Source organism: Gavia stellata, chromosome 33, assembly GCF_030936135.1.
Source record: "Gavia stellata isolate bGavSte3 chromosome 33, bGavSte3.hap2, whole genome shotgun sequence".
NCBI lineage: Eukaryota > Metazoa > Chordata > Aves > Gaviiformes > Gaviidae > Gavia > Gavia stellata.
The window spans coordinates 772,517-799,477 of record NC_082626.1 but is presented as its reverse complement, the minus strand read 5'-3'; the positions used below and the strand labels follow the sequence as shown (position 1 = coordinate 799,477).

At 53.4% G+C, this 26,961-nt stretch overlaps 2 protein-coding genes across 9 annotated transcripts in view; one reads left to right on the top strand and one right to left on the bottom strand.

The window, feature by feature from the left end:
• Positions 1 to 3,584, bottom strand: part of ARNT (aryl hydrocarbon receptor nuclear translocator) — a 29,031-nt gene extending 25,447 nt beyond the window's left edge. For all 8 annotated transcript variants that reach the window (XM_059832430.1, XM_059832433.1, XM_059832435.1 and 5 more), the window contains exon 1: positions 3,544 to 3,584. In XM_059832430.1, coding sequence (XP_059688413.1) covers positions 3,544 to 3,568 — 25 coding nt within the window. In that variant the 5' untranslated portion in view covers positions 3,569 to 3,584. The remainder of the gene's footprint in view (positions 1 to 3,543) is intronic.
• A 259-nt stretch (positions 3,585 to 3,843) lies between these two features.
• On the top strand, positions 3,844 to 26,274 carry SETDB1 (SET domain bifurcated histone lysine methyltransferase 1). Its single transcript, XM_059832064.1, has 22 exons — positions 3,844 to 3,868; positions 9,302 to 9,524; positions 9,871 to 10,043; positions 10,543 to 10,580; positions 10,704 to 10,809; positions 11,277 to 11,387; positions 11,676 to 11,877; positions 13,186 to 13,259; positions 13,615 to 13,805; positions 14,696 to 14,825; positions 15,217 to 15,355; positions 17,895 to 18,053; positions 18,759 to 19,361; positions 19,625 to 19,741; positions 20,050 to 20,219; positions 21,121 to 21,737; positions 22,399 to 22,427; positions 22,683 to 22,815; positions 23,517 to 23,682; positions 24,169 to 24,380; positions 24,857 to 24,945; positions 25,528 to 26,274. Exons 1-22 carry the CDS (start codon positions 3,859 to 3,861, stop codon positions 25,643 to 25,645), a joined length of 3,810 nt encoding a protein of 1,269 aa, XP_059688047.1. The 5' UTR covers positions 3,844 to 3,858; the 3' UTR covers positions 25,646 to 26,274.
• The last annotated feature ends 687 nt before the right edge of the window (positions 26,275 to 26,961 follow it).

Below are 26,961 nucleotides of genomic sequence, written 5' to 3'. Positions count from 1 at the left end.
TCTCGAGAGCCAGACTTCCAGCCCAGCTCTCCTGGGAAGGGCTCTGTCACAACTACTGGCATCTCCACAGTGAAAAAGCTTCAGAAATAAAGGCACAGAAAATATTCAAAACTGTGATTTACGAGACGGGCCTGCTGGAGCTCTTAAATGCATTTTTATTGCACCACTTAGTCTACTACAGCCAGGCACTGCACAAAGCACAGCAAAAATGGTGGTTCCTGCTGCAGAGAGTTTAGCACACAGTTGTTCACGAGGCTCGGTATCAGCCAGCGCACTGTAGCATAGCAAGATTTAGTTTAAACTTAACCGTCAGTGAGCTCCCCAAAAAGCTGAGGCAGTTTAGAGCAGGTTTGTGAGCAGATAACAGCTGCTAAGTTAAACCAGCGTACTTCTTTAACGAATGCTTTTTTTTCCACTCAGAGCTATAAGGCTTCAGTCTGAACAGAGCACGCTGCTTCGTATTTACAAAGCGTCTCAATTTCTGTGTCTCAGGTACATTAGAGGGATTTATTTTTTAAGTAGGTGGGGGGTTTTTTTTGTTGTTTGAACTTCCCATGCCATGCCAGCTCAGCACTTTCATCCCCATGGGAACCCTCTCCAAGAAGTGTTACAGAAATTAACTAAAAAAACATAGGAAAGAATGCATCTTCCATTTTCAAGTGTTTGAAGTCATAAAAGTAAATGTTTGAAGTGAAGCTGATCAATCATATATTTATCCAGCCAGCACTAAAAGGGTCCTAATAATCCAAGTTAATATTAAAACCTGTGAAGTAACACAAGTTAGGCAAGCCACTTTCCTTTTTTTAATACCTCCTCCTATTTCCTCCCGGTTTCACTCCTAACCAGGAGATTTTAACAACATAAACTTGCTTAAATCGGCACAACTGAAAGCTTTCAATCTAGCACTCTTCACCATTTAAGCCTTTTTCAGTTAAATAAGACCAGTAAACTGTGCGGTGGCTCACCTCAGGCTCAGAAAGATGAGGGAGCAGAAAGCGTTTGCAGATTTATGTGTCAATAAATATGCTTTATCTGAAAACAGAGGAGTGCTTTATCCACCTCTCTGACAGGTTTCTGAGGTTACCTGCTTTGCCCGTGGAGCATTCCGAGGAAGGACGGAAGGTCCAGGATGGCACAACACTGAACGCAAGTTGCGATTCAAACACTTAAAGTAAGTTCCAACCTATTTTTGTGGTCAGTTTTCCCACCTTTCACCATGGCATGGTCAAGCTGCGAGGACATACAGTGTGTTTGGGGGCATTATGCAGTATTCAGCAGAACCCTGCAGCCCAGCTTTCAACATCAAGAAGAGGACCTAGCTCCTAAAGAACAATTTTCCCTAGTACTTTATTTTGCTAATAATCTCTACGTATATAATGTTTATACAGACTGTAAGTATTTCCCCCCCTCTGTTTAAAAGGGCCAAGCTAATACTGGTCAGTCAGTCTGCCCATAGTTATAAATATTAAACACAGATGTTCAAAGTTCTTTCTCTTTTCCTTGGGAATTTGTTTCAAACTTTCCTATTATGCAAAATATCATGCAACTCCAAAGACTACACATAAATAAACACTTTGCAATACACTAACAGTTTAAAGCCACGAGTATCTATCTTTCTTCATTCACTGGATTCTTACAGAGTTGGCTCATAACATACATTTTCCGTTCTTACCCCGAGGAAAGGCTTGCTTTTTTTTGGCTTTACGTTTAGCTACGCATCCTTTGTCCGCCAAACTGCGAAACCTTGATCTCGCAGTACGCTGGCAGGAGAAGAAATTAACTTCCTGATCAAGCCCACACCAATACACACAACTAAGATTTTACTACTTGGAATAATCTCACTGTTTCATGGGATACTGCTGTGAGCCAAAAGCATATTTCGCTGCAGGACAGGAACACAAGTTTGACAGTTTCCATTTCAGATATGTTTTTGCTGAGCTGAATCAGGAATTCTTGTTTTTTCTAACATGCCATCTCTAACTTCTGATTGCTGAGGAATTTCAGATCATTATGTGAAACCACAACCACGTATTTTCAGATGCCAGTTCTGCCCTTGTCTCAGAATCACCACAGACAAATGACCCAACATGCTTTCTCAATATTTAAAGCCACAAAAGCTTCCTATATTGTTAGAATGAAAAAAAATCATCCTTTAGAAGTTACATTGAACAGTCCTTGATAAACCTGAGTGTGTTACATGACCCAGGACCTTGCCAGCCTCAAGCCACAAGCAAGAATAGTCAGAAACCACAAGCCAAAAAAAAAGAAACCAACCAAAAAACACAGAAGTTCCAATTCTGATCTCAGCCACCACGTTGTAAATCCATTACAACTTCACAGACACTGGATTATTCCAGATACATACTAATTTCAAAGCAATTTAGCCAGAAATCTTATAGAGCCCAAAATATTCTATTTTATTTGGCAAGCATCAGATATCACCAACTGCCAGCTTTCTCCAAACACAGAGTCACCCCTTGGTTATCAACCTGAGGGAGCAAAAGTTGAAAGAATATTCTGCTCTCTGCTGACAGGCACTCACACCCTTGGTTATGCACCAGCTATTTAGCTCAGCAGTTTAAGAAAAAAAAAAAAAAGGTGGAGTGGAGATTTGTAAAATTCCTTTTCAAAACAGCATGTCAGCTTTCGTCTGTTGCTAATTAAGAAACCCTCAAGGAAACATACAGCAAAAAAAAGGGTCTAAAACCAACGTAAGCCATTAACAAACAAGCGAGCCCCACCAGCGCTTGCTCCCCCCGGGAGGGCGATGATGGGAACCAGACCCCAGCAGCAGGTACACCAGCCCGGGTGTGCGCAGGGCCCACGCCAACCGCTGAAGCTCAGGGAGCAGAGACGAGCGCAAACGTCCTCCTCCCCGACATAACAAGCTCACACACCATTTCCTTCTCCACCTCCAGCTTACCTCCTTTCCAAAATAGCCTACCACTCAACAAAATGCCTCCTTTAAAAGTTTCTGCCCTCTGACAACCACCCTGGTTCTCCAGACCCTCCCAGAGCACCCCAAGCCAGGTCCCTCAGCCCCCTTACCCCACACTGGCTCCCGCATTTCTTCTCGCAGGTGCCCCCCACCCCATCCCACCCTCCACAGGCCCCCCCCGACCCAGCCCTCTCAGCTCGGCCCCAAACCCCCCAACCTCCAGACAACGCCCCCCAGCTCCTCCCCTGACCGAGCCTCCCACCCCATTAACGCAGCTCCTCGAAAGCCTCCAGCCCCGGGTGACACCTTCCACCCAGCCCAGAACTCCTACGGCCCGGCCCGGTCCTCCTCCAGGAGCCCAGCCCCTCCTAACGGCACCACCAGCGCAGCCGCCCCGACCCAACCTCCCTCCACCGAGCGCTGCCTCTCCCCAGGGCTCCTCAGCGGCCCTCAGCAGCCCCCCCGCCCGGCCCAGGGCCCCCTCCGGCCCTCGGGACGCCCCAGGCCCGACCCCCCAGCGCCCCCGCAGCCTCCCCGTGACTCCCGCCGGCCAGGCGCGCCCCCGGGCCCGCCGCAGCCCGCCCGGCCCAGAGGCCGCAGCTCACCCGGGTTGGCGGCGGTAGCTGCCATGGCCGGCGCGGGCAGACAGCCGCCCCCCGCCTCCCTCCTCACCGCCACTGCCAAGATGGCGGCACAGGAAAACCCTCTGCGCTACCGCGCAGCCTAACCTGCCCGCCGGGAGGGGCGGGGCGGAGACGAGGCACAGCGCTCCTATTGGTTTAGCCGGGGGCGGGGGGCGGGGCGAACGGGGACCCACAGCACGGCCAGCAGGGTAGGGTGAGCGCGGCCATGCCCCGCCCCTAACACGGGAGAGGGCGTGGCCTCTGGAGGGGGCGTGGCTGCCAGGGAGGTGTGTGGGCATGGACGCGCGCGTGGGGCGAATTAAAGGTCGGGTTGGGTGACGTCACACGTTGGGGGTTTTTTTTTGGTCGGAGGGCAGGAATCCTGCTGGGATTGGGGCTGGGATTACGGTTGGGACTAAGGTTGGGACAGGGATTGGGACTGGGATTAAGGTTCAGACTGGGATTGGGACAGGGATTAGGGTTGGGACTGGGATTGGGACAGGGATTAAGGTTCAGACTGGGATTGGGACTGGGATTAGGGTTGGGACTGGGATTGGGACAGGGATTAAGGTTCAGACTGGGATTGGGGCTGGGATTAGGGTTGGGACTGGGATTGGGACAGGGATTAAGGTTCAGACTGGGATTGGGGCTGGGATTAGGGTTGGGACTGGGATTGGGACAGGGATTAAGGTTCAGACTGGGATTGGGGCTGGGATTAGGGTTGGGACTGGGATTGGGACAGGGATTAAGGTTCAGACTGGGATTGGGGCTGGGATTAGGGTTGGGACTGGGATTACAGTTGAGACTGGGACTGAGGTTGGGACAGGGATTAAGGTTCAGACTGGGATTAGGGCTGAGACTGGGATTGAGGTTGGGGCAGGGATTGGGACAGGGATTAAGGTTCAGACTGGGATTGGGACTGGGATTGGGACAGGGATTAAGGTTCAGACTGGGATTGGGACTGGGATTACAGTTGAGACTGGGACTGAGGTTGGGACAGGGATTGGGACAGGGATTAAGGTTCAGACTGGGGTTGGGACTGGGATTAGGGCTGAGACTGGGATTGAAGTTTGGGTGGGGATTGGGAATTCGGACTGGGCATGGGATTTGGGCTGGAATTGGGGCTGGGGCTGGAACAGGGCTTTGGGTCAGGATTAGGACTGGGGGGGCACCAGTGAAGCATTAATTAGGGCTGATTGCGGGTCGCAGGTCTCGCCCCTGGCCACCCCGTGATCACAGCGGGGGCCGAGACGGAGCATGGGGCCACCGCTGCACCCTGGGGTCCCTCCAGCACCCCGGACATAGTGTCTCCCTTAGCCCCTCCTCTGCTCCCCCAGGCACCGGCAGGAGCCCAAAACTCAGCCAAAAAAAATCACCAGAAAAACTACCCCGCGCCAGCCTGGGGGGTCTTGCAGGGGTGGCAAAGCTCCGCCATAAAATAACCCTCTTTCTCAAGGTGATCCTTTTTCCTCTTGTGGGGGGAAAAATAAAGAAACCCGAGGGCGCAGGGGGATTTCTGCAGTGTTTATGCTGTTTCAGGGTTTGTTGCGAGGCTGTTTCACAAGAGCCAAATAGGCGGTTCAGTTCAAAGCCCAAAGCGTTGCGGTTTCAAAGAGTTTTCCCCAGTTTGGTCTGAAATGAGCCAAGGATCAGCTCCAAATTATCTCACAGGCTGGGGAGGACCTGTTTCTCACTGCATTTTGGGGATAAATCCTCCTCAACACTCCCGAATCCACCCCGTGCCCCCGCCGGGCCCTGCAAGACCGGCGAAGGGAACCCAGAGCCCTTGCCCGCTGGGTGAAGGGGGTGCTGGAAATAGCGGGTGAGAATTTAATCCACTGGATTGCTTCTCCCCGTTACTGGGAGCGTCTGAAAGGCGACGCCACCGCATTCCTGCAGTATTCATGAAGCCCCGGTGACGGCAGGCACCCACAGCCCGGGACGGCACAGGAGCTGGGGACAGCAGGGCAAGGAGAGGGGCACAGCGTCCGTCCGTCCATCCGTCTGTCCACAGGGAGGTAAGGAGCTGCCCCCATCGGCGCACACGGGACGGGGCTGAGACCAGGGGGCTTCCCGCAATCTCTGGGTGCTGCAGGACTTGGTCCTGGTGATTTATCTGCTGTCCTTGGCATAGTTAGGGCTGTGGTCATCTGCTCCTGGAGCATATGTTAGCTTTATAAACACATTAAAATAATAAATATACATATAGGCATACGCCTCTATACAGACAGCTCGGTCCACGTGGCTCTGCTGGCGCCACTCAACAAGCCTCCACCTCTCCTCCAACCTTGTACAAATCTAATTATCCGTCCGCTGCCACAAATCTCTCTCTTCAGCAATGAAAAAACCCTCCTTTTCCACCCCTGTTTGCTTACCCGCAGTTTGTCCTCCACTCCTGCTTCTAACCCCAGCCAGCGTCCGTTTTGCTGGGGGTCAGCCAAACCCCAGAGCGCTCGTTGCACCTCACACAGCCAGGAGTGTGGGGTACTGTGAAAAAGAACAACTTAATAGGGATATTTTAACCTGTTTTTTCCTGGGAAATGAGGAGGTGGGGCAGGGAAGGGCAGCTGGAAGGGGTGGCAGGGTGAGAGAATGAAGATCCCCATGTGAGGGTGCCTGGGACAAGGATGGGAGGACACCGGGTGTCCCCCAAGCCACAACTGACAGCCATGATGAGGAGCAGAGGCGTCTCAAGGCCACGCTTTCCCCATTTTGGCTGCTTTTGACACCCCACTGGTACTTCCCCTGCACTGCAACCCGCTCAGCCCCTCTGCATCCCACCATCTCTGCCCCGCAGGGATGCCGCTGGCAGCCGGGCACTTGGGACCACGCACCTGAGGGCCACCCTCATGGAGAACGCCACCGTGCCGCCCGCAGTCGACGTGGACAAAGGCTTTGCCATGGCCTTCGTGGTGCTCATGTGCCTCTTCCTCCTGGCCATGATGGTGCGGTGCGGCAAGCTCATCGTGGATCCCTACAGCGCCATCCCTACCTCCACCTGGGAAGAGGAGCAGATCAACTGAGCCAGGGCGAGCTGGCCCGAGGGACCGCCAGCACCCCCAGGGACCACAGTCCCCCAGCACAGCCCACAGCCCTCCCTGATCACAGGGTGCTCCAGGGCACCCCAGGGCCCTCCAACAACCCCCCGACCCCTGGCACACCCAGCACCGCAGGGCCCCCCCAGGGCCACCCAGCACCCCACCGGGCCCTCCAGCACCGTGGAGGTCCCAGGACCCTCGGAGCCACCCATTGCCCCCCAGGACCCTCAGAGCTCCCCATTGCCTCCCAGCACCCCAAAGGCCTCCCACACCCTCAGAGTTACCCACTGCCCCCCAGCACCCCAGGGTCCCCCCAGCACCCCTAGAGCTCCCTATCACCCTCCAGGACCCTCAGAGCTCCCCATCACCCCCCAGCCCCGCCCCCCCCCCCGAGCTCCCCATTGCCCTCCAGCACCCCTAAGGCCCCTAATACCCTCAGACTTCCCCACTGCCCCACAGCACCCCAGGTCCCCCCCAGCACTCTCAGAGCTCCCTATCACCCTCCAGGGCCCCTCCAGGACCCTCAGAGCTCCCCATCGCCCCCCAGGCCCCCCCCCCCCGAGCTCCCCATTGCCCTCCAGCACCCCTAAGGCCCCCAATACCCTCAGACTTCCCCACAGCACCCCAGCCCCCCCCCCAAGCACCCTCAGAGCTCCGAATCGCTCCCCAGCACCCCTAGAGCCCCCTATCACCCCCCCCCAGGGCCCCCCCGGACCCTCAGAGCTCCCCATCGCCCCCCAGGGCCCACCCAGGCCCCATCACCTCAGAGCCACCAGTACCCCCAGGGGCCCTCCCATCCTCCCCGGGCACCCCATCACCTCTGGGCCCCCAGCACCCCCTCGGGCCTACCAGGCCCCTCAGGGCCCCGCGGGCCCTTCCGAGCACCTTCCTACAGGTGGCAGCACTGCGCCTTTCCCGGGGCGCTGTCCCTTTAAGCGCCCCGGCCCCTCCCTTCCGCGCATGCGCCTTGGCCATCCCCCGCAGACTGGCGGTAACGGCCCGCCGCTCGCGCATGCGCACTACGGCGCCTTTACCGTCGTGCCGTCCAGGAGGGGCGCATCGGGCTCCTGGGGCTGCTGTTACCGGAAGTGACGTTGAGCACCTTCCGGTTTTGAGCCCGCCCCCCTTCCTTTCTCCTCCTCCTCCTCCTCCCCAACAACCGGGGTCGCGGCGGGCCCCGGGGCCTCGGTGAGTGCGGCCTGCCCGAGGGGGGCTGTGGGGCGAGGGAATTGGGGTGGGGAGGGATGGGGGGGATGAGGGGGGCTGTGGGGCAGGGGCAGTGGCAGTGGGGGGGCTGTGAGCGGGCGTGGGGGGCAGGAGGGCGCTGTAGGGCAGGAGGAACCGGGCAGGGAGGTGGGGGGGCGGACAGTGAGGCGAGGAGGGGGCTGTGGGGCCGGGGGAGTTGGGGTGGGGACTTTGGGGGGATGCTCGGGGTGAGAAGAGAGCGTGAGGAGTTCCCGCGCGGGAGGGGGGGGCTTGCTTTGGGGTGCGGGTGGGGGGGCTGTGGGGCAGGGACTCTTGTAGGCCGAGGGGTTGATGGACACTTGTAAATACAAGCGACCTGTGGAGTGTAAGAGAGAGCGTAAGGGCATTAGGAGTGGGGGACTGGAGGCTGAGGGGTTGATGGGGGCTTGGGGTTGCAGGGGGGCTGTGGGGGGAGGAATGGGGTTTGGGGTGGGGTGTGCAGTGGGGGCTGTTGGACAGAGGCCTAGGTGTGAGAGGGGAGGGGGGTGAAGGTGGCGCGGATGGGACGTGTTGGGAAACGGGGGCTGACAGGGGGTCTTTGGGCAGTAGGCGTGCGATTGGGAGGTGTGTGGTCGGTGGGGTGGGAGTGCAGCTGGGAGGTGTCGGGGGGCCGTGGGCTCCCTTTGCATCTGTAGGGCTGGAGGAAAGCGTGTGGGTTTCTGGCTGGGGGTGGCCTGCGTGCCGCTGGGAGAGAAATGTGGGCAGGGGGAGCTGGATGGGGCTGGAGCGGGTGACAGGAGAGAGGAGAGGGACATGGGGCTGGGTTGATGGAGGAGCAGGAGGGGAGGGTGTGCTTAGATGCAGACGGGGAGACTGAAGGGAGAGGTGAGAGCGGGGAGTGCTGCAGGAAGGAGGAAGATGTCTGTGAGTGCTGCTGATGGGGGGCAGACTTGAAAATAATGGAGACTGGTTGGATTATTGCCAGGCCCGGCTCAAAGGGCGACACGGGGGCTGCAGGCCTGGACAGAGGAAGCTGCTGGGGCCATCCTCGGGGCTGATTGTTATAATGTTCCTTGAAGGCCACAGGCAGGAGAGGATAGGGGCTCTTGTGGGCTGCTGCATGAAGGTGAAGCTGTGGGACAGATTGGGAGAGGCATCTGTGTGGTTCTCCTCCCAGGCGAGGCGGAGGGTTGGGAACTGCTCCACGGGTTTTGCGGAGGAGAGGGTTCTGAGGTGGCAAAGTGTAAGGCTCCAGCGGTCAGCGGGTTTGGAAAGCCTGTGCAGAGATTGGAGGAGATGTCAGGAATACCTGGGAGCCTGGCAGCCTCTGGCTCCACAGTTTGCGCTTTGGTAATTTTTGGATCCTTGTGATGTTGTCTTAACAACATATATAACATTTTCTTCCTGACTAGCTTTCAAAAAATGGAGCTTATGCTCTTGTGAGCGCTGTGCCTCAGGGAGGGCGTGCTACAGCAGTCAGGTTTCACCGGCCTTTTCTCACCTCCTTGTGGTGTCAGGTGCAGCAGAAATGGATTCCCAGGAGATCAAAGAGCTGCAGCAAGAAGTGATGGAGGAGCTGGGAATCTCCATGGAGGAGCTCCAGGATATTATTGACAAAGAGCTGGAAAAGTTTGAGTGCGTGAAGCAGAGGAAGCAGCAGCTGGAGGAGCTGGAGAAGTGTGTGAAACAGAAGGAAGAAGAGGTGGCTCGCGTTGACCGGCTCTTTGATGACGCTTCGAGGTGAGCATGCCTGGAATCGCAGCTGCCTGTCAGAGTTGGGCGTCAGAGGAGAGGGAGATGGAGTGGCCGAGTCCGATGTCTGGAGTGCTGCCCATTTCCCTTCGGAGTAGACTGACGCTGTGATTCTGCATCGGTTCGTTTGTGTGTGGTTATTGAGGGATAATTAAAATTATTCCCCTATGGCTTTAAATCCTTCATGTGAATACTCTTCCCTCACCTCATCATGGTTGTATTTTTAATTAGCAGCTCCCCAGCGGCTGGTTCCTATTTCTTTCTGCAGTACTGTGGGGCGTAGGGCTGGGCTCACCTTGTCTTCTCATATCTCTGCCCTTCTCTTTTTCCCTAGAGCCATTGATAAATGTGAGATATTGGTGAAGGATTTGTACTCCAAGCTGGGCCTCCAGTATCGTGAGAGCAGTTCTGAGGACGAGGACTTGGCTGCCAAGCCCACGGAAGTGATTGAGATCCCGGATGAGGACGACGATGATGTTATGAGTATCGATTCAGGCTGGAAGCACAGTTCAGTATCTCATTATGCCACATGGGACTGAGGGAAGGGATGGAGATCTGAGCGTGTCCTGGAGGAGGATGGGAATGAGGGGGATCAGAATAAGGATATCATAAAGTTGGCCATAAGCCACACTGGTCCGTAATCAGGAGAGGATCGGGTCGGAAATGCCGTTAGCTCGTGAGGAACATCACAGCTTGCATGGTCTGCTGGGGCCCGTAACTATTCTATAGTTCCTGGAGTCCCAAACTGGGACTTTTCCATTTTCCCACCTGCCTGATTGTTGTCCCCATCAAATGCTGCCCCTGCGGGGAAGCTGCCTGTGCAGCATGTTGTGTGTCTAGGAAGGGTGGCTTACTAAAAGCCGTGCTTGAGTGGATTTCTCGAAGGGCCAGAGAACGCTTTTGAATGGATGCCTTTCTTTGCTTCCTCTTCTTTTAGTGACTTAACTAGGATGGATTTTTTCCTCCCTAAGGTGTTTTAAACCACTTCTTTTCTCTTTAAATGCAGGCGATAGTAGTCCCAGAATTGCAAAGGATCACACTCTGGTGAGTTGGAAAAGACCTGTAGTGTACTTCTGCAGTGGGGTTTTCCTGGAACAAAACATCATTGTGTTTGGTGCAAAAAAAGAAAAGGTTCTTCAGACTTTCTTTCTCTTTCCTTCCCTTCAGCTGCGGGAAGCCATGGCTGCAATGCGGAAGTCCGCCCAGGACGTTCAGAAATTTATGGATGCCGTGAACAAGAAAACAAATGCCCAGGATGCACAAAAAGGTGAGTGTGTGAGAGCTTCCTGGGGTGACAGATGTGGGCTGGCACCCTGGTCCTGTCTGAGTCCTACACCTGTCAGTTTTCTTTCTGAAAAAGAAAATAACTATTCTGTTTCCCCACTGGAAGGACCCATTAGGATATATTGATTCCAAATTCCTATTTTTCTTTAAGCCCTTTCCGAAAGCAAATACAAGTGGTGCAGTTTCCATAACATGAATGCTTTTTAATGTGTAAAAGCTTAAACCTCACTTGCTGACTACTCCATGCAGTAAAACCAAGGCACTTAGGCTGACTGAGGTAAAGAAAAGCAAGAACACCTCCTGCCTCAGGTCCGACAGATGTTCTTCCAATTGCATACGTAAGAGAGTAAATCTATGGGCGGTTTCTAACACATTTTCTGGTTGTTGTTCCTTGGGTAGATGCACAGAACGCTCAGGAAACTCCTGGCACTGTCCAGCCCGTTGGCCCTGCAGCAGCTGGGAGTGATCTCAGCAACGACGGTGATCTGAACGTTGGCATGAGGATCCTGGGCAAGAAGAGAACCAAAACGTGGCACAAAGGAACTCTGATTGCAATCCAGACGGTCGGTACGTCCCGTGCTTGCTGCTGTGTCTCGGTGCTCGTGACTTTCACTAAGCTTTGGGTGGGTAATGTTGATCTTGGAACAGGTCCCCTCCTGTGTCAGAGCACCTAGTGCCCCCTGGAACGAGTTGTGAAAACAGCACATCTCCACAATAATATTTTACCTTCCAAATTAATTTCTGAAAGGCTTTCAAATGAGTTCTCAACTTGAATCAGAATGGTATATGGTGTTGGACTTCTTGTACGAAATCACGTGGCTTTTATTTATCTTGCTGTGTTGAAATGTCTTTCAGGTGCTGGAAAGAAGTACAAAGTGAAGTTTGATAATAAAGGGAAGAGTTTGCTTTCTGGCAATCACATCGCTTATGACTATCACCCCTCGCCTGAGAAACACTACGTTGGCAGCAGGGTTGTGGCAAAATACAAAGATGGGAATCAGGTTTGGCTGTATGCTGGCATTGTGGCTGAAACCCCAAATGTGAAGAATAAAGACAGGTATTAATTCTCCACAGTCACGTACTGCTCTCTCTTTCTTTTTGGGTTTTGTTTGCTTGGTTTTTTTTCTAGGGAAAAAAAAAAGAAAAAAGGGTATATTTGTATATTTACTATTGTGGGAGCTAAATTCTTATCTGCCCCTTCCGGGGACATAGCTCTGAATGTTGTTCTTTCAGTCTTTCTTATCTCTGAAAGCTCTGGGTGGAGCTTCCATTCCATTACTCATGTCCCTGAGTCAGAAATTATATCTGGTAATTCATTCAAATTATCACACAAATGTAAGTCTGCACTGCTCAAGGCATAAAACATAGCGTTAGGAAATACGAGCCCTAGAAGCGTTTAGTGCCAGCAGTCTTGCCAGAGCACTTAAGGAGAAGAAACAGCAGGTCTAAAGCAGCCTTTTCAGTCGCGTATAAATAAGGGGCAGGGCTTCTTCGATGTTGTGGTTTAGGCTTGTGGTCTTTCTGAGAAGATTCATAAAGGATATAATCACCCTGTTTGTTTCAAATGTGGATCTGCCGTAAATGCCTAATTGTGTAAAGTCCTATCTGATGGGTGTTTAATAACTGAAAATGAACTGCATTTATTAGTCATGTTGCAAATTTACTCCTCCTGGCTAGGCTGGCTGTAATGCTGATCTCTCTTAATGCATCCTTTATACAGCTCCGTATCCTGAAGTTATTATTCAGAGGCACGCACCGTTAAGCGGGTGCTGTATCCAGCCTTGTGGGTACCCCCCTCCGAGTTCCCGGTCCCCCGCGGGCACTGGGGACTCTTTCATGCTGTCTCCTGTCTGCAGGTGGAGCCCTAGAGGTGTCCCCCAGCTCTCTCCCTGTGGTTCCAGTCATGGCGTGCAGCCTCTGCTGCTGCTCTGTCCCAAAGGCTCCAAAAATAGCTTTTCCTGCAGAGATCAGGAGCAATTAAACTGTCTTTTTTCTTCCTTTACCTCCTGTGGCCAAGGCACAGAGGGAATCTGGAGCTGAGGGAGGAGGCCCTGGCTGTGTTATGCTGCTGGGAAGTCTTTTGGGCAGCCTCTCTTTCGGCTTTGGGAGCACAGGGATAGCTCAGGGCTCGGGGAGAGCTGTTCTGAAACAACCAAGGGAAGTGGCAGTACTGTAAAGCTCATCATCTGGCAGAAATGATCACTTCATTCTGTCCCCATCCACCATATCTGATTTGAGGGCCTGTGGGACTGGCAGGAGAAACAGGAGGGGTGCTCCACTTCCATTATGTGATGTGGAGCTACATCTTATTCAGCTGCATTTCCAATTCCAACTTCCAATGCTTGTTCTCTTTGCTCTTCTCCAGGTTCCTGATCTTCTTTGACGATGGCTACGCTTCATATGTCAAGGAGTGGGAGCTGTACCCAATCTGCAGGCCACGTGAGTCATCTCTGCCTCTCCTGTGTCCTAACACTGAAATGGTATGGAGAGCCTTTGGGTATATGAAAGCCTGCCTCAAAAGACAGGGGACAGACTGCATGTCCCCTCCGGTGCTGTGCCTGTAGATGTTTGCTTTACATATGAAGCTGGAGGAGATAGTGGTGTGACTCCTTGCACTCTGGGTGCATTAACATGGCTGGATGCCCTACCACCAAAAATTCGGCCACTCGGGATTGCTCCTTGATTGTTCTTATGTAAAAATCCATCTGGGGTCTCTTTAAAAAAGAATTAAAGATTCGCTTTGTAAGAGTCTTTCCTCTTCTTCCCTTTCTCCCATCCCTTCCTTTCTGAACAGTGAAAAAGACCTGGGAAGACATAGAGGATGTTTCCTGTCGCGATTTCATTGAGGAGTACATCACGGCCTACCCCAACCGCCCCATGGTGCTGCTGAAGAACGGCCAGCTGATCAAAACAGAGTGGGAAGGGACCTGGTGGAAATCCAGAGTGGAAGAAGTGGATGGCAGTCTGGTCAAAATCCTTTTCCTGGTAGGGCAATTTCCCTTCTCCCATTAGAGCGGGAAGATGGGCTTAAATTTGAGTCGCGGGGGGCTGACTCTGGGCTGATCAAGTCCAGTTTCCTTGCGAATGCCAGACGGGGTCCTGGAACAAGCAGGTATTTTGCTTAGTAGGTAGACTGCCAGTTTCTGCTGTGCATTGATGTGAAGGTGAGACTCTCATTTGCATGACAAAAGCTTCAAAAGCCTTTTAAAGCATTTTGCATGTGAAACTTCAAAAGTGGTAGATAGATTTTGTTTCTTATTCATCTTCTGCAGGTATTCTGTCCTGGTCCCTTTCTTGATGTAAACACCCAGCCATGTCTTCTGTCCAAATACAAGTGCTGGTTTGAGAAGCAGGAGAGAAACTGGGCAGAAGCTGCCATATTCTGCTCGCTCAAATTCTACAAATTGCAGAAAGGGAGCAGACATACTGTCTGCCCGCTTGGCTCCCTTCCTGTCTAGATAACTGCAAAGGCACTGGGGCTGGGGAAGACATTGTGCACTTGCAAATTTAACCTCCCTGTCCTAGAGCAGGTTCGGTTTGTGCTGAGGAGTTAGCTTGTCTCCTGAGGGAGTCTGGTTTCTCCAACAGTGCCTCGTTAGTCAGTTGTTGGGCTAAGAAGAGAGCCGCATTTGAAGTTTGGGGTCTTGGTATTGGGCCTCTTTCTAGATTTGGTTTGTATTCAGGGTTCCCCCAGATACGATGAATTTGTCCTTTCTTGGCTGCGTGGTCTTTCAGGAGCCTTCAGGTCAATGCTTTGCCTCCTTTACGTACAGTTCTGCTCACCGTAAAAGCACACTGCTGTCTCCCAGGCCTGTATTGTACCTCTGGAAGCTCTTGCCGTAGGTGCTGCGAGTGTTGCCTTCTCCTTGCTGCAGGATGACAAACGCTGTGAGTGGATTTACCGGGGTTCCACACGCCTCGAGCCCATGTTCAGCATGAAAACTTCCACAGCCTCCACCCAAGAAAAGAAGCAAAGTGGACAAGCAAGGACTCGTCCCAACGTTGGTATGTGGCATCTTTTTCTTTAATGTGTGTCCTGGAATTTGAATGAATGAATTGCGGGTTGGCGGGGGCGGGTGGGTTGTTTTGGTTTTTGTTTGGTTTTGGTGGGGTTTTTTTTAGCAGAGCTTGTGGAGATTTAAGATTCACAGTGGGCTTTATCTCCTGGCATAAAGATGCAGCAAAACCAGACTGCGGTTGTGTGAAGTGGCCAGGATCTGTTTGGGGTGACTGGCTGTGACTCGGACCTCAGCCAGTGACCCGGTGTTAATTGCAAATGCCTCTGGTTTGGTTGCCTTCAGGGACTAAATCAATATTTTGTGGCTAGTGCAACAAACTTTGGTTGATGGTAGCGACTTTTCCTGTTGATACTTTGCTTTTTCCCCTTCCCCTCTAGGTGCTGTCAGGAGCAAAGGGCCTGTAGTACAATATACGCAAGATTTAACGGGAGCCGGTACCCAGTACAAACCTTTAGAGCAAATGCAGGCAGCCTCGCTGGCTGCACGGTCCATTTCTCCGCAGCCTGCTGAGATGGAGTAAGTACTTGAGTCAGTTCTCTGCTTCCACCACTACCTCCTTTGCGTTTCATCTCCAGCTCTTTCAGGCACCACCCTTTCTGTGTAGAGGAATCCTCAGGTGCAGGTTTCCTCCATGACTAGGCTTGTTTCCTGGTTGCACAAATTGTTTTTAGTCATGCTTCTGGGGTAAACTATAGATAAAGGCTGCTGGATGAGTAATTGGGGGCGGGAGAGCTGATAGCCCAGCACCCCGTGAGCCAAATGCCATGTTCTTACTCAGGGCTAAAGCTTCGCACTTGATGTATTTCCAAGTTAGAACGTTTGCTCCTTCTCTTCTGAAAATCTGAATTGCTCCCTCGTGTCACGATCCAGGCACTGGCCCCCGGCTGCCTTGTATTCCTCCACTTGGACTGACCTGCTCGCAGACCTCAATGGCTTACGAGGCACTGAGAACTCGGGATCAGTGGTTGGTCCCGCTGGTCACGGACCAAGCCTGATAAAGCTCAGCCACGGCCAAGTCGCACACGTGCCTCCTGCTGCCAGGGGCCCAAGCGGGACGTTCTCGGAGGTGCAGGCTAGTGCCGAAGGAGGCCTGGATGAAGGAGGAACTCGGCCTTGTGATGAAGGGAGCGTGTTGGAGAACACCAGGGTACCTGAGCACGTGCTCTGGGACTTCAGTAACTTTCAGGGGGAGAGAGATGCTGTCCCGGTTCATTTTTGTCACCACTGTGGATTTCCTATCCGAATTTATGGACGCCTGGCCCCCTGCCAGCATGTCTTCTGCTGTGACTGTGCCTTGTTGCATGGGCAAAAGGGAGAAAGGAGATGTCCCAGCTGTAAGGAACCTGTGCAGCAAGTGAATCTTTATTCACCAGATGCTCTCTAGGTGTAGCAGCATGTAAGAAACCCCACCTGCCCCCAGCCTCCGGTCTCGGGAGGGCGTTCCTCTCCAAGTGCCAGTGCAATATGACCCATTCTGCCCCTGGATGTGCGGGCTGACTTGGAAATGCTCCTCCTGTGCCATTCTGACCAAGATTTGAGAATCGAAGCCATAGTAGCCTTGTTCCTCATCTCTTACGTAAGCAAGAAGAGAGGCCAATGCTGAAGGAGGTCTGCTCCAGCGTGAGGAATGCAGCGCTGGCTCCTCCACCGTCAGTCTAGGGCCCCACCTGTGAACAGAGGAAGAGCTGGGATGTTGCCCTAATGCTAGGGCACCCTGAGCTGTCGAGGGTGAAGGAAGGAAGTGCAATGACACAGCGTGAAGAAGATAAAGTTGGACTGCGGCGATCAGCCAGCCTGCAGTCTCGTTGGCTGCCAAAGCTCTCCTTTTCCATTTAACAGGCCTTGCAGTGGTTATGAGAAGCACTTTTTCCTCTCCCCACAGAGGCTTTGACTTTAGGATCTTGTTTTCAGGTCTAATACAAGCAGACACTACAGATGTTTCCCTGCCCTGCCATTGAATAGTGAACCTGCTTAAAGACAACTGTTTTTGAACGTTGACTGAAGGCACCGTACTATATCCATGTCTCCACTGTCCCGAGGGATACTGTTGGGTTAAAACCACATTGGGTTTAGATTATTAAAACTGGGAGAATGGTTTCTTTACTCTGGTGTTTTGTTTACTCTGAGGAAGGCCTGGTTATCTTCTCTCTCTAGTCTCACTTTCAGGTTCTTCTACGGTGCCAGGGAGCTGCTGTCAGCCATTTCTGACTGTTCTAAAGCCTGTTGACAGAAGCTTTTTTCCTCTTGCTCTTGAATTTTGAAATGTGTGTTAACACCTTGCTTTTAAGACAGATGTTTGCAGAAACAGTCACCCCCTCCCCTCTAACTGTCTCCTCCCTTTCTACCCTGATAACATAACTGTGTTCTTCCACTTATGGGAAAACCAGTGGCTGATTTGGGGTGTTTTTCTGTTTAATTGGTGTAAACGGATTGAAAACCTCCGCTGTTGTTTTCTCAGAAGGTGAGGGTAGTGTCTTCCAGGTCCCTCCCACCCTCCCGATGTTGTGCATGGGGCTGCAGAGGTGTTTGGGAGCCCCTTGGAGCCCTTCAGTCAGTGATGTTATTACATTCCCTTGTACAATCTTATCTTGTTACTTGGTGTGAACAAGAGTCCTCTGTACTTCTTGTTCCTCCCACTGCTCAGTACTGCAGCACTGATTGAGCCTCTGTAAACTCTTGTTTCTGCTGTTGCAGGAGTTTCTTCATGTACTGGTTTGTCCGGCTTCCTGAAATGAAGGCCTTGGACATCCTTGTTACATTCCCTCTCACTCCCATGCCTCACTTCCAAATAAATAGCAGTATGTCAGAAGTCACTTTCAAATGTAGCTGAGCTCTGGCATTTGGTTGGGGTTGTTGGGGGATCGCTGTAGCACAAATAGTCGGAAATGGGCTGATTTTCACACTTGCTAGGAAAAAATCTCGGTTTCGCTTGGATGGGGCACTGTTGCTGACTTCCATGGGGGAGTGTTATTTTGAGTGCCCCTGTCTGTCTAAATCCTACCGGTTGCGTGAGCGTGTGCATCTTGCAAATCGCCTCCCTTCTTCCCTCGTGCAGATGCTCTGACAGTCAGCTGGCCCAGTCGAGAAAGCAAGTGGCCAAGAAAAGCACTTCCTTCCGTCCTGGTTCCGTGGGCTCTGGGCAGTCGTCACCTTCTTCGCCTGTCCTAAGTGATACACCTCCGTCGGGAAGGACGGGTGCGGCCCAGCAGCATCGGTAAGCAGAGCTTGTTCACACTTACTACAAATCCCCGTGTCATTGTGAGAGTTTGGGGTGCTGGTACAGATTTGGGGCTTGTTTGGTTTAGTGCAGGTTTATTTTGTTATGGACTGACACCTTTATTTGCCAGCCTCTCCAGTTTTCCTCTTACCCTGTTCTCCTGCCCAGACAACTGTTTGTTAACGTTTTGTTGTTGGCTTGAGCTTGGAGGGTCTCTTATCAGTTCTGACCAGAACTTACCCCAGTGGGACCCTGGCCAAAGCCTCTGACCCTGCTTGTTTTTAGAGGACTCTTGTTTCTACAAGCTTTCTGGGGCCAGGGGGGAGCTGCTTTTAATGTAAATCTGCAGGTGGCTTTTCCACAGTGGTGGCTTTGTGGCAATCAATCCACGGCACAGAAGCCGTTGATCCCAATTCTGAGACCACAACCAGCTTGTGCTTGTTTCTGCTTCCCTAGTTCTGATTTGGGGCGTTTTTTTGTGTTCTCTGCTGCTGGTAACACTGTCTTTGGGGCCTGCCCAGCCTTGCTCACCGGGGACACTGGGGCTTGTGGATGAAGCAGCAAGGCCAACGGGTGTCCCAGTGTGTAACTAGCAGCTGCTTTGATAGGAATTAAGTGCCTAAAACCCCTTTGCAGTTTGAGGAGAAAGCACCGCTCTTCCTTAAGCCGTGGTTGCTCAGTGTATCCCTTTTCCTGTAACAGGCTCTCCAGCGGCCAGGCAGGCAGCGGCACAGCACAGGCCTTCCACGGCATGATGGACCGTGTGCCCAACGAGCCCTCTTACCGAGCCCCGCTGGAGAAACTCTTCTACCTGCCGCACGTCTGCAGCTACACCTGCCTGTCCCGTGTTCGTCCCATCCGCAGCGATCAGTACCGCAGCAAGAACCCCCTGCTCATCCCGCTGCTCTACGACTTCCGACGGATGACAGCCCGCCGACGGGTTAACCGCAAGATGGGCTTCCATGTCCTCTACAAGACGCCGTGTGGGCTGTGCCTGCGAACCATGCAGGAGATTGAGCGCTACCTTTTTGAGACGGACTGCGACTTCCTTTTCCTGGAGATGTTCTGCCTCGACCCATATGTGCTGGTAGATCGCAAGTTCCAGCCCTACAAACCCTACTACTACATCGCAGACATTACCAAGGGCAGGGAGGACGTGCCGCTGTCCTGTGTCAACGAGATCGATAACACCCCGCCTCCGCAGGTGGCCTACAGCAAAGAACGCATCCCCGGCAAAGGGGTTTACATCAACACCAGCTGGGAGTTCCTCGTGGGCTGCGACTGCAAAGACGGCTGCAGAGACAAGTAGGTGACTCCTTGTGCCTTGCTGGGCCTGGAGGGTGGGGGACAGCACCTGGGCTGTGCTGCTTGCCCTGATAACAACCCAAGGTGGACCTGCTCTGGACTTTGAGCCCACACAGCTCACAGGTTTGACTCCACGTCAAGCCCTGTGTGCCTGTCTCTGTATATACGCATGCAGAAAGATGTGATTTCTTTTCCTTTCTGCAAAACCTGTGTGTAAAACTAACCTCTGGGGTATGGGTGGGTTTTTCTGTCTGTCTCTCTAGATCGAAATGTGCCTGTCACCAGCTGACAGTCCAAGCGACTGGCTGCACCCCAGGTGGGCAGATCAACCCTAATTCAGGCTACCAGCACAAAAGGCTGGAAGAATGCCTCCCGACAGGGTGAGTAGAGCTGCGTCTTCTTCCCTCCCGAATACCAGCCCCAGAAACTTGGCCTCCGATGCTGTCAGAGAAGCAGTATTTCCCAGAGCTAAGTGCACATACTGAAAACCTGCCTCTGCTCTTGAGTCATCTGCTAATGGGTGGCCTGGGATCTCTATGCATTACCGTAGTACCTGGCAACTACACTCTCCCTACTCTGCTGAGCTTTAAGCCGCTGCTGCAAGTCCCTTTGCATCATTCCTGGTACCACACCAAGACTTGGGATATTGCTTTATCAAGGAAGATGTCACTGTTCTCCTCTCTTTCAGAGTTTATGAGTGTAACAAGAGGTGCAAGTGCAACATTAACATGTGCACCAATCGCTTGGTCCAACACGGGCTCCAGGTCCGACTGCAGTTATTCAAGACGCAGAACAAAGGCTGGGGCATTCGCTGCCTTGATGATATTGCTAAAGGCTCTTTTGTCTGCATCTACGCAGGTAGGATCTCACCCTGCTGAACAAGCAGGTAGAAGCCTCTTAGTTTTGAAACAGGTGCTGTGAATGAAAAGGCTTTGTTGAGCCAGTGCTCTTCCCAGTGGTCACATGGATTCAGATATGAATCTGCTTTGTTTTGGTTAAGGAGGGGGGAGAATGAGTATCTGAAAAGATCTGGTTGTGTCAAGCTTGTGTCAGGCCTGAGATCTAGGCTTTGTTTGTCACAAAACGCAGAACCGAGCAGAACAGAGGTGAAGCTCTTCCTGTGCTTGTTAAGGGGGCAGGAAAGTGAAAACTTAAATGATGAACTTGCGGCACTTTGATTTCCTGATTGATGCCCCTCCCTTGCCCAACTCTGAACCACGATGCTGCAGAAACCAGTGTGGCTGCGGTGCCAGGAGAAGTGCTCGGGTCCCCAGAGCTGTTTCTGCACACTGAGGGTGAATCAACACGTACCTCCTTCCTGTTTACATCGCAGCAGTCGCTGGGATGTTGGCACAAACCAATAAAATGCAGAAGTTGCGCAGTGTGGTTGCGTTAATTCTGAAATGAAACTAAACACAGGCATTGCCTGAGCTCTGGTGCTCTGGTTTCTTGCCCTTAATATTGCCTCTGTGCTACACCCTCGCCTTCAGCCCTTCAAAGGAAAAGGCAGCCACCCTGTTTGACTTGCTGTTTAGAGATTTCCTTGTGGGAAGCAAGAGCCCACTTCAGATCAGCCACGTGCTGGTTTTCATTACCTCGAGTGTCAGGGTAATATATTGTCCTTTCCCAGCCTGGCTTTGGAATAAGGTGGAGTCAGTCCTGTTTGCTCCTCAGTGAGCCTTTGGGGAGGACAAAATTGATGGGGTAGGAATATCATTCCTGGAAAACTCATGCTTAGTTTTCTATTTCCCACCCCCAGGGAAAATCCTCACGGATGACTTTGCCGACAAAGAGGGGTTAGAGATGGGTGACGAGTATTTTGCAAACCTGGATCACATTGAGAGCGTGGAGAACTTCAAGGAGGGCTACGAGAGCGACGCAAAATGCTCTTCGGACAGCAGCGGCGTGGACCTCAAGGATGAAGAGGAGGAAAACACAGGCACTGAGGAGCAGGAGGAGTCCAACGAGGACAGCTCTGACGACAACTTCTGCAAGGACGAGGACTTCAGCACGAGCTCAGTATGGCGCAGCTATGCCACGCGACGGCAGACCCGGGGCCAGAAGGAGAATGGGCTGTCGGAGACAGCCTCCAAGGACTCAGGGCTCACCCGGCAAATCAGCCACGATGAGGTGGCGGTGGCTGCCTCCTGTAAGCTGCCAGTGTCGGAAGAGACCTCCAAGAACAAAGTGGCCTCGTGGCTGAGCTCCAACAGCATGTCTGACGGCTTCCAGGACAATGACAGCGCCTCCTCCTTCAAGATGAGCGAAGGTGGCGAGGCCAAGCCCAGCAAAACGGAGCTCGCTGGTGAGAGAGAGAAAGCCTCTACTTCTGCCCTGGGCGACCTGGACGGAGAGTCAAAGGCATCGAAGAAAGATGTAAGGGAGGGCTGTGGGACTGGGAGATGAGTATTGCCCCCTGCCCTGGGGGCGTGGACGAGGAACCTGAGATGCAGAGACGTGCCTCAGCTGGGCTCTCGCTCAAATGGCTTCTCTAACCTATACAACACAACTAGGTGGACTGTGGTGCTGCTTGGTGTCTGTCTCCTTGCCCCACTTACTTGGCCCACTGCGGTGGGATAGGGAGGTGCCTTTCTCCTTCCTGGGGGAGTTGTGGCACAGGAGGCTACAAAGAAGTCGCTCAATGTGAGCTGAGCTGAGCATTCCTCCTGCCCTGGGTGCTACGCGCTTGTGCAGCTCTGAGGGAGGGAGCCACCGCCTGCCCGAGTACCTGAGGTGGTGTGGAGGGTGTTCAGACAGGGCTGGGGTCAACAGGGAGGTGGTGGTGGTGGTGGTCTCTGCCCACCCCCTGCTCTGGAGAGGGGACTCGGAGACCCGCTGTGTGGGATGCGGAGGGCGGGTGGCCTGTGGTCATCACTTGGCCCTTCTGGAGCACGCCCTGGACTGGGTGTCACACTAAGCGGTGGGGACAGCCGGCTTCTCACACCTGGGCCGGTGTTCGGGGAGGGTGTCCTCAGAAGGGCTGAAGAGTGCTCCAAAAAGGAGGGATTTTAATCTTCTGTACTTCTCCCCATTGCAGGAACCTGAAGATCCAACCAAAATTCCCGGGTAAGGTTCCTTAAATTGTATTTTCCTGCTTTTTATTTCCAAATATCACTCTGAATGAATTGCTGCAACTCTAGGGCTGCCCACTAACTCTATTAACGCCACCGCCAGCGTCAGCTGAGAGGTTGGGAGGGTTTGGGCTTGGAGGTGGCATTCTTCTCCAGCTCCCGGCTTTCCTCAGCTGCTGCGTCTCTGCCTGGCCCGCAGACAATCTCCCTGGAGACACAAGCATGACCCGCTCTTGTCCTCGCCCCACAGGCTAAGCGACTTGGGAAGGATGTACGGCTACAACCCGAGCCCTCCCAAACTGGAGGGGATCCGGAGGCCGACGAGCAAGACCGCCCTGCTGCAGAGCAGACGGCATTCTCTCGCCCCGCAGCCCACCACGGATGTAAGCGGTGATGCTTCAGGCATGGGCTGGAAGGGGTGGGCCTGGCTCTGCCTCAACTCCAGACTGGTTTGATGAAGACCTTGAACCTTACTTTGGGTTGGTTTATGCCACTTTCATTCCCAGTTGAGCACCAACGCAGGGCTTGTGGTTTGTAGTTGTGGTTTCCTTGGGGGGCAGTTGATTTCCTTCAGACAGTGGGGTTCTTTCATGGTTCTGAAAGCCCAAAAAGAGAGGACAGCGTAGTGTTGGGCCACGTGTTGTAATGGGATGTAGCACCTTTGCATACCCAGCACTCCAGGGACCCATTGCTCAGCAGGGCCACCTCTAGGAAGCCAACCTGGGGGACGGTCTCTGGGTTTTGGGGTCTTCTCCCTTCCTTGCAGAACTCAGAGCACCTAATGGTGCAGGCTCATGAGTCTCTGGCAGTCTGGGTGCTGCAGGACGAACCAGCCCCCTGAAACCCCACTGCTGTTTCAAACGTTGGCCTGTGAGATGGGGTTTCTGTCCCGTTCCAGCTCTGATCGCGGTGTCCGCATCTGATCCCCTTCAGAAGGGCTTCCCAGAGCACAGAGGTCCTCTGCTAGCAGAGAGCAAAATACTGCTGGGGAAAAAGGGAGCCCTGAAGGTCGCTTGGGAAGCGCTGGAGCGATGCTCTCCCCTAACCCAGGCTGCGCTCAGGAGCTCTTGATGCCTTTCTGCAGGACGTGCTGACCCTGTCGAGCAGCACGGACAGCGAGGGGGAGAACGGGCAGGCGGTGGCAGGACAGGCCCAGGGCACCACCAACGACAGCGACGACATCCAGACCATTTCCTCGGGCTCTGAGGAGGAGGAAGGGGACGACAAGAAAAACCCCTCGTCTGGGTCAGGTGAGGACAGCTGCTGGGGGAGGAACAAGGGCTGAGCCCGGAAAGTAGAGAGGTACAGCAAGAAATTTTGGCCAGAAACTACCAGGAAGGGCTGATGAGGACATAGCAGCTGTGAGCATGGTGCATCCTGCTCCAGGCGCCTTCTGAGCTTTGTCTAACGACCGAGGTCTGAAGCTTCCCCACATGCTGTTTGAGACATAACTGCAAAACCCAGTCCTCAAGTACTAGATGTTTGTGGATAGCTAAGAAAAAGCAACTGTGTGAGGCTTACGGTGGGTCTCCAGGCTCCGCTGGGTCGAGCGGAGAGCTGGGAGATTCCCAGGAGCCATCCCAGGGTGGTATTTTAGACCTAGAGCTGTGTCCCTGAGGGGTTTATTACCCCTGTGTGAAAGAGGAGAGCGTCTTGGGGCAGCAGCACTACTGTGGGGTTCCTCTTCTGGAAGACGGAGCGAGAAGGCGGCAGTGCTCGCTCCTCTCTTGTGGCAGGTCCTGTTAAGAGGCAGGTGGCAGTGAAATCCACCCGAGGCTTTGCCCTGAAATCCACTCACGGGATCGCCATCAAGTCAACCAACATGGCAGCAGCCGACAAGGGCGAGAGCGCGCCCGTCCGCAGAACCACCCGCCAGTTCTACGACGGAGAGGAGTCCTGTTATATCATCGACGCCAAGCTGGAAGGGAACCTGGGCCGGTACCTCAACGTGAGTCACTGCCCTTGGCAGGGGAGGGAGGGGGAATGTCCCCTGCAGCTGAGGAGGGAAAGGGACGTATTTGGGGTGACCTGTCCTTTCAGTGGGCCTAACCCTAACCCCTAACCCTAACCCTAAGACTAGATAAATACAGTAAAAAAAGTGGGGAAAAAAGCATGACTAGGAGGGTGATCCACCCCCCACAAGTGAAACAGGGCAGCTGCTCCGGCCCCGTGACGCGTGGTAAGCAGGACGGCTAAGTCAGTCCTTCCAGCGACCGTTACCTTTGTGAGCGTGGAGCTTATGACTCATCCCTGGTTGTGCAGGCAGGGGAGGGAGTGTGTCCTGTTTCAGCAGGCCTACGCTGGGTGCAGCGGACAAATCGGGAATGCTGCTTGTTTATAAAGGCTTGTGTTTACTGCTGGCTGGTTCGCATCCCTCCCGACGCAGGAACTTGCTCACTGCGTTTGTCTCTGCTCCCTGTACAGCATAGCTGCAGTCCCAACCTCTTCGTGCAGAACGTTTTTGTGGACACGCACGACCTCCGCTTCCCCTGGGTCGCCTTCTTCGCCAGCAAGTGAGTCGCGGCGCGCTTGGGGAAGGGCTGCCAGTTCACGGGGCTGGGACCCAGCTCCTCGGCCGGGGCTGCGCGACCAGCGTGGGCTGGGTGTTTCCTACTCCTGGTCGCCGCTGCCTCCGGTTTCACGCCAGCCTGAGCGGGGAGAAGCTCAGAGATGAGTGAGGTGAGGACCTCTCCTCTGCACTGGAGATTCTGGTGCGATTTGCATCAGGTTTAGACCTTTCCAGAGGGGAGAGTTAAGCCGGCTGCCCAGCTTGCTTGAGTCGCAAACCTTGCAGGCAGCACCGGGCGGTGGTGAAGCCCTGCCACGTGCCTCTTGAGCACCGCAAGCGCAGCGTCTCCCTGCGAAGCCCCACGGGAGTGATTCGTCAGGGAACTTTGTCCCTTTGCTCGCTGTGGAGCCAAAGGCAGCTGCGCTGGCTGCTTCACACCCTTGCCCCAGGGGAAGCTGGGCTGTGCCGCCCTGGCCAGAGAGGTCACATGTAAGCGTCGCTCTCTGCTAGCGGGAGGTCCAGCTTATCCTCCTTTTCGGAATGGCTGCTTCTCCCAGCCTGTGCTTTTTTTTTTTTAACTTCGCAGGAGGATACGAGCCGGCACAGAGCTGACGTGGGATTACAACTACGAAGTGGGTAGCGTGGAAGGCAAAGAGCTGCTGTGCTGCTGCGGGGCTATCGAGTGCCGAGGGCGGCTGCTGTGAGCCCACCCGTGCTCCCACCAGATTCCTCTTGGCTGCAGGCTTGGTGCTGACTTTCCCTTTGTGAGGGTAAAGTTTCTTCTCGAGAGGTGATTGTTTAATAGTAACAGTTATGAAGCCGAGTACAGTGGCTTCCAGTTCTCCCGGTCACTTGAAAAGTACAGCGGCAGATGGACACGGAACAGAAATGTAACGTGGCACATGTGTGACGGCTGCAGGGGGGGGCGATGCCCAAGTCTGATGCTGCGAGCTTGGCTTCTACCGTGTTCCAGGGGCTACAGTCACCCCGTGGCCGGCCAGTCTCTTCCCTCAGTGCCGCAGGAAAGGCCCTGAGCCAAGCCGTTACCTGACTGAGCTGTTGAGAAGCATCTCTTCCTGCTCTCTTCCAGCTCTCCACCAAATTTAAGACACAAAGCTCGGGGCAGCTACAGCTCCCACTGGTGCTGCTGCTGGTTTTCCAGCAGGAAACACTTCACCAAGGCTCCAGGGAAGTGCTTCCCGGTGGGCACTGAGCCCTTGGCATCCCTGCGGCCTTGGGGCCGGGCTGGGAGGGAGCGAGGGTGGTGGAGATAAGCCGGGTGAGAGTGGCGGACCAATCTGGATTTATAGCGGTGACATGAATTTAAGTGAAGAGGAAAAAAAAAAAAAAGCATCTGTCTTCAACTGTGACATGTTGTAAAGAATCTTTTCATTGTTAATAAGCAATAAAGTATGTTTTTCTATTAAAAAAAAATTGCCCTGAGCTTTAGATGCAGCAAAAAAACCTGAAAGCGTGGATTTAACCACTTCCTTCATCCCTGTTTCCAGGGGGCTTGCAGGAAAACTGCCAGAGGCAGGTTTGGATGTGCACAGCCAGGGAGCCTTCACCTTTCCTTCCTTCTAACAAAACAAATACTCATTAAATCCTCCACTTGTTAGAGCTAAAGCGAAGCTGGTTGAACTTTTCCTACCAGGGAGCGGATTTGATGCTGCTTGCCTTCTCCCACCATCCCAGGATACAGCTACAGGCTCAAAATAGAAGAGTTTGGCTTCAAATACTGCGCTGAGGTTGCAGCGGAGACAGCCTTGAACTTGACTCAATCGACCCAAACTTGATCGGGGCACCTGCGGCTGGGGCAGAGACGGGCAGAGCTGGTGCAGGCAGCAGGGAGGGTGGAGCAGCCGCCTGCCAGCCGGCTCTGGCTGCCGGACACAAACCCAACAGTGGCTCCGCATGTAAAACTTGCTCTTTTTTTCCCCCCCCCGGCAGCGATGCACGATTTCAAGTGTTGGGGTTTGGCTTTGCTTTTTTTTGGGGGGGCAGGGCTCATACCTGCACA

Excerpts from the sequence above, each read along its gene's own strand:
- SETDB1 (XM_059832064.1), top strand. Across the intron at positions 19,742-20,049 it reads GAAGAATGCCTCCCGACAGG|AGTTTATGAGTGTAACAAGA; the intron begins GTGAGTAGAGCT and ends CCTCTCTTTCAG. Across the intron at positions 21,738-22,398 it reads CAAAGGCATCGAAGAAAGAT|GAACCTGAAGATCCAACCAA; the intron begins GTAAGGGAGGGC and ends TCCCCATTGCAG.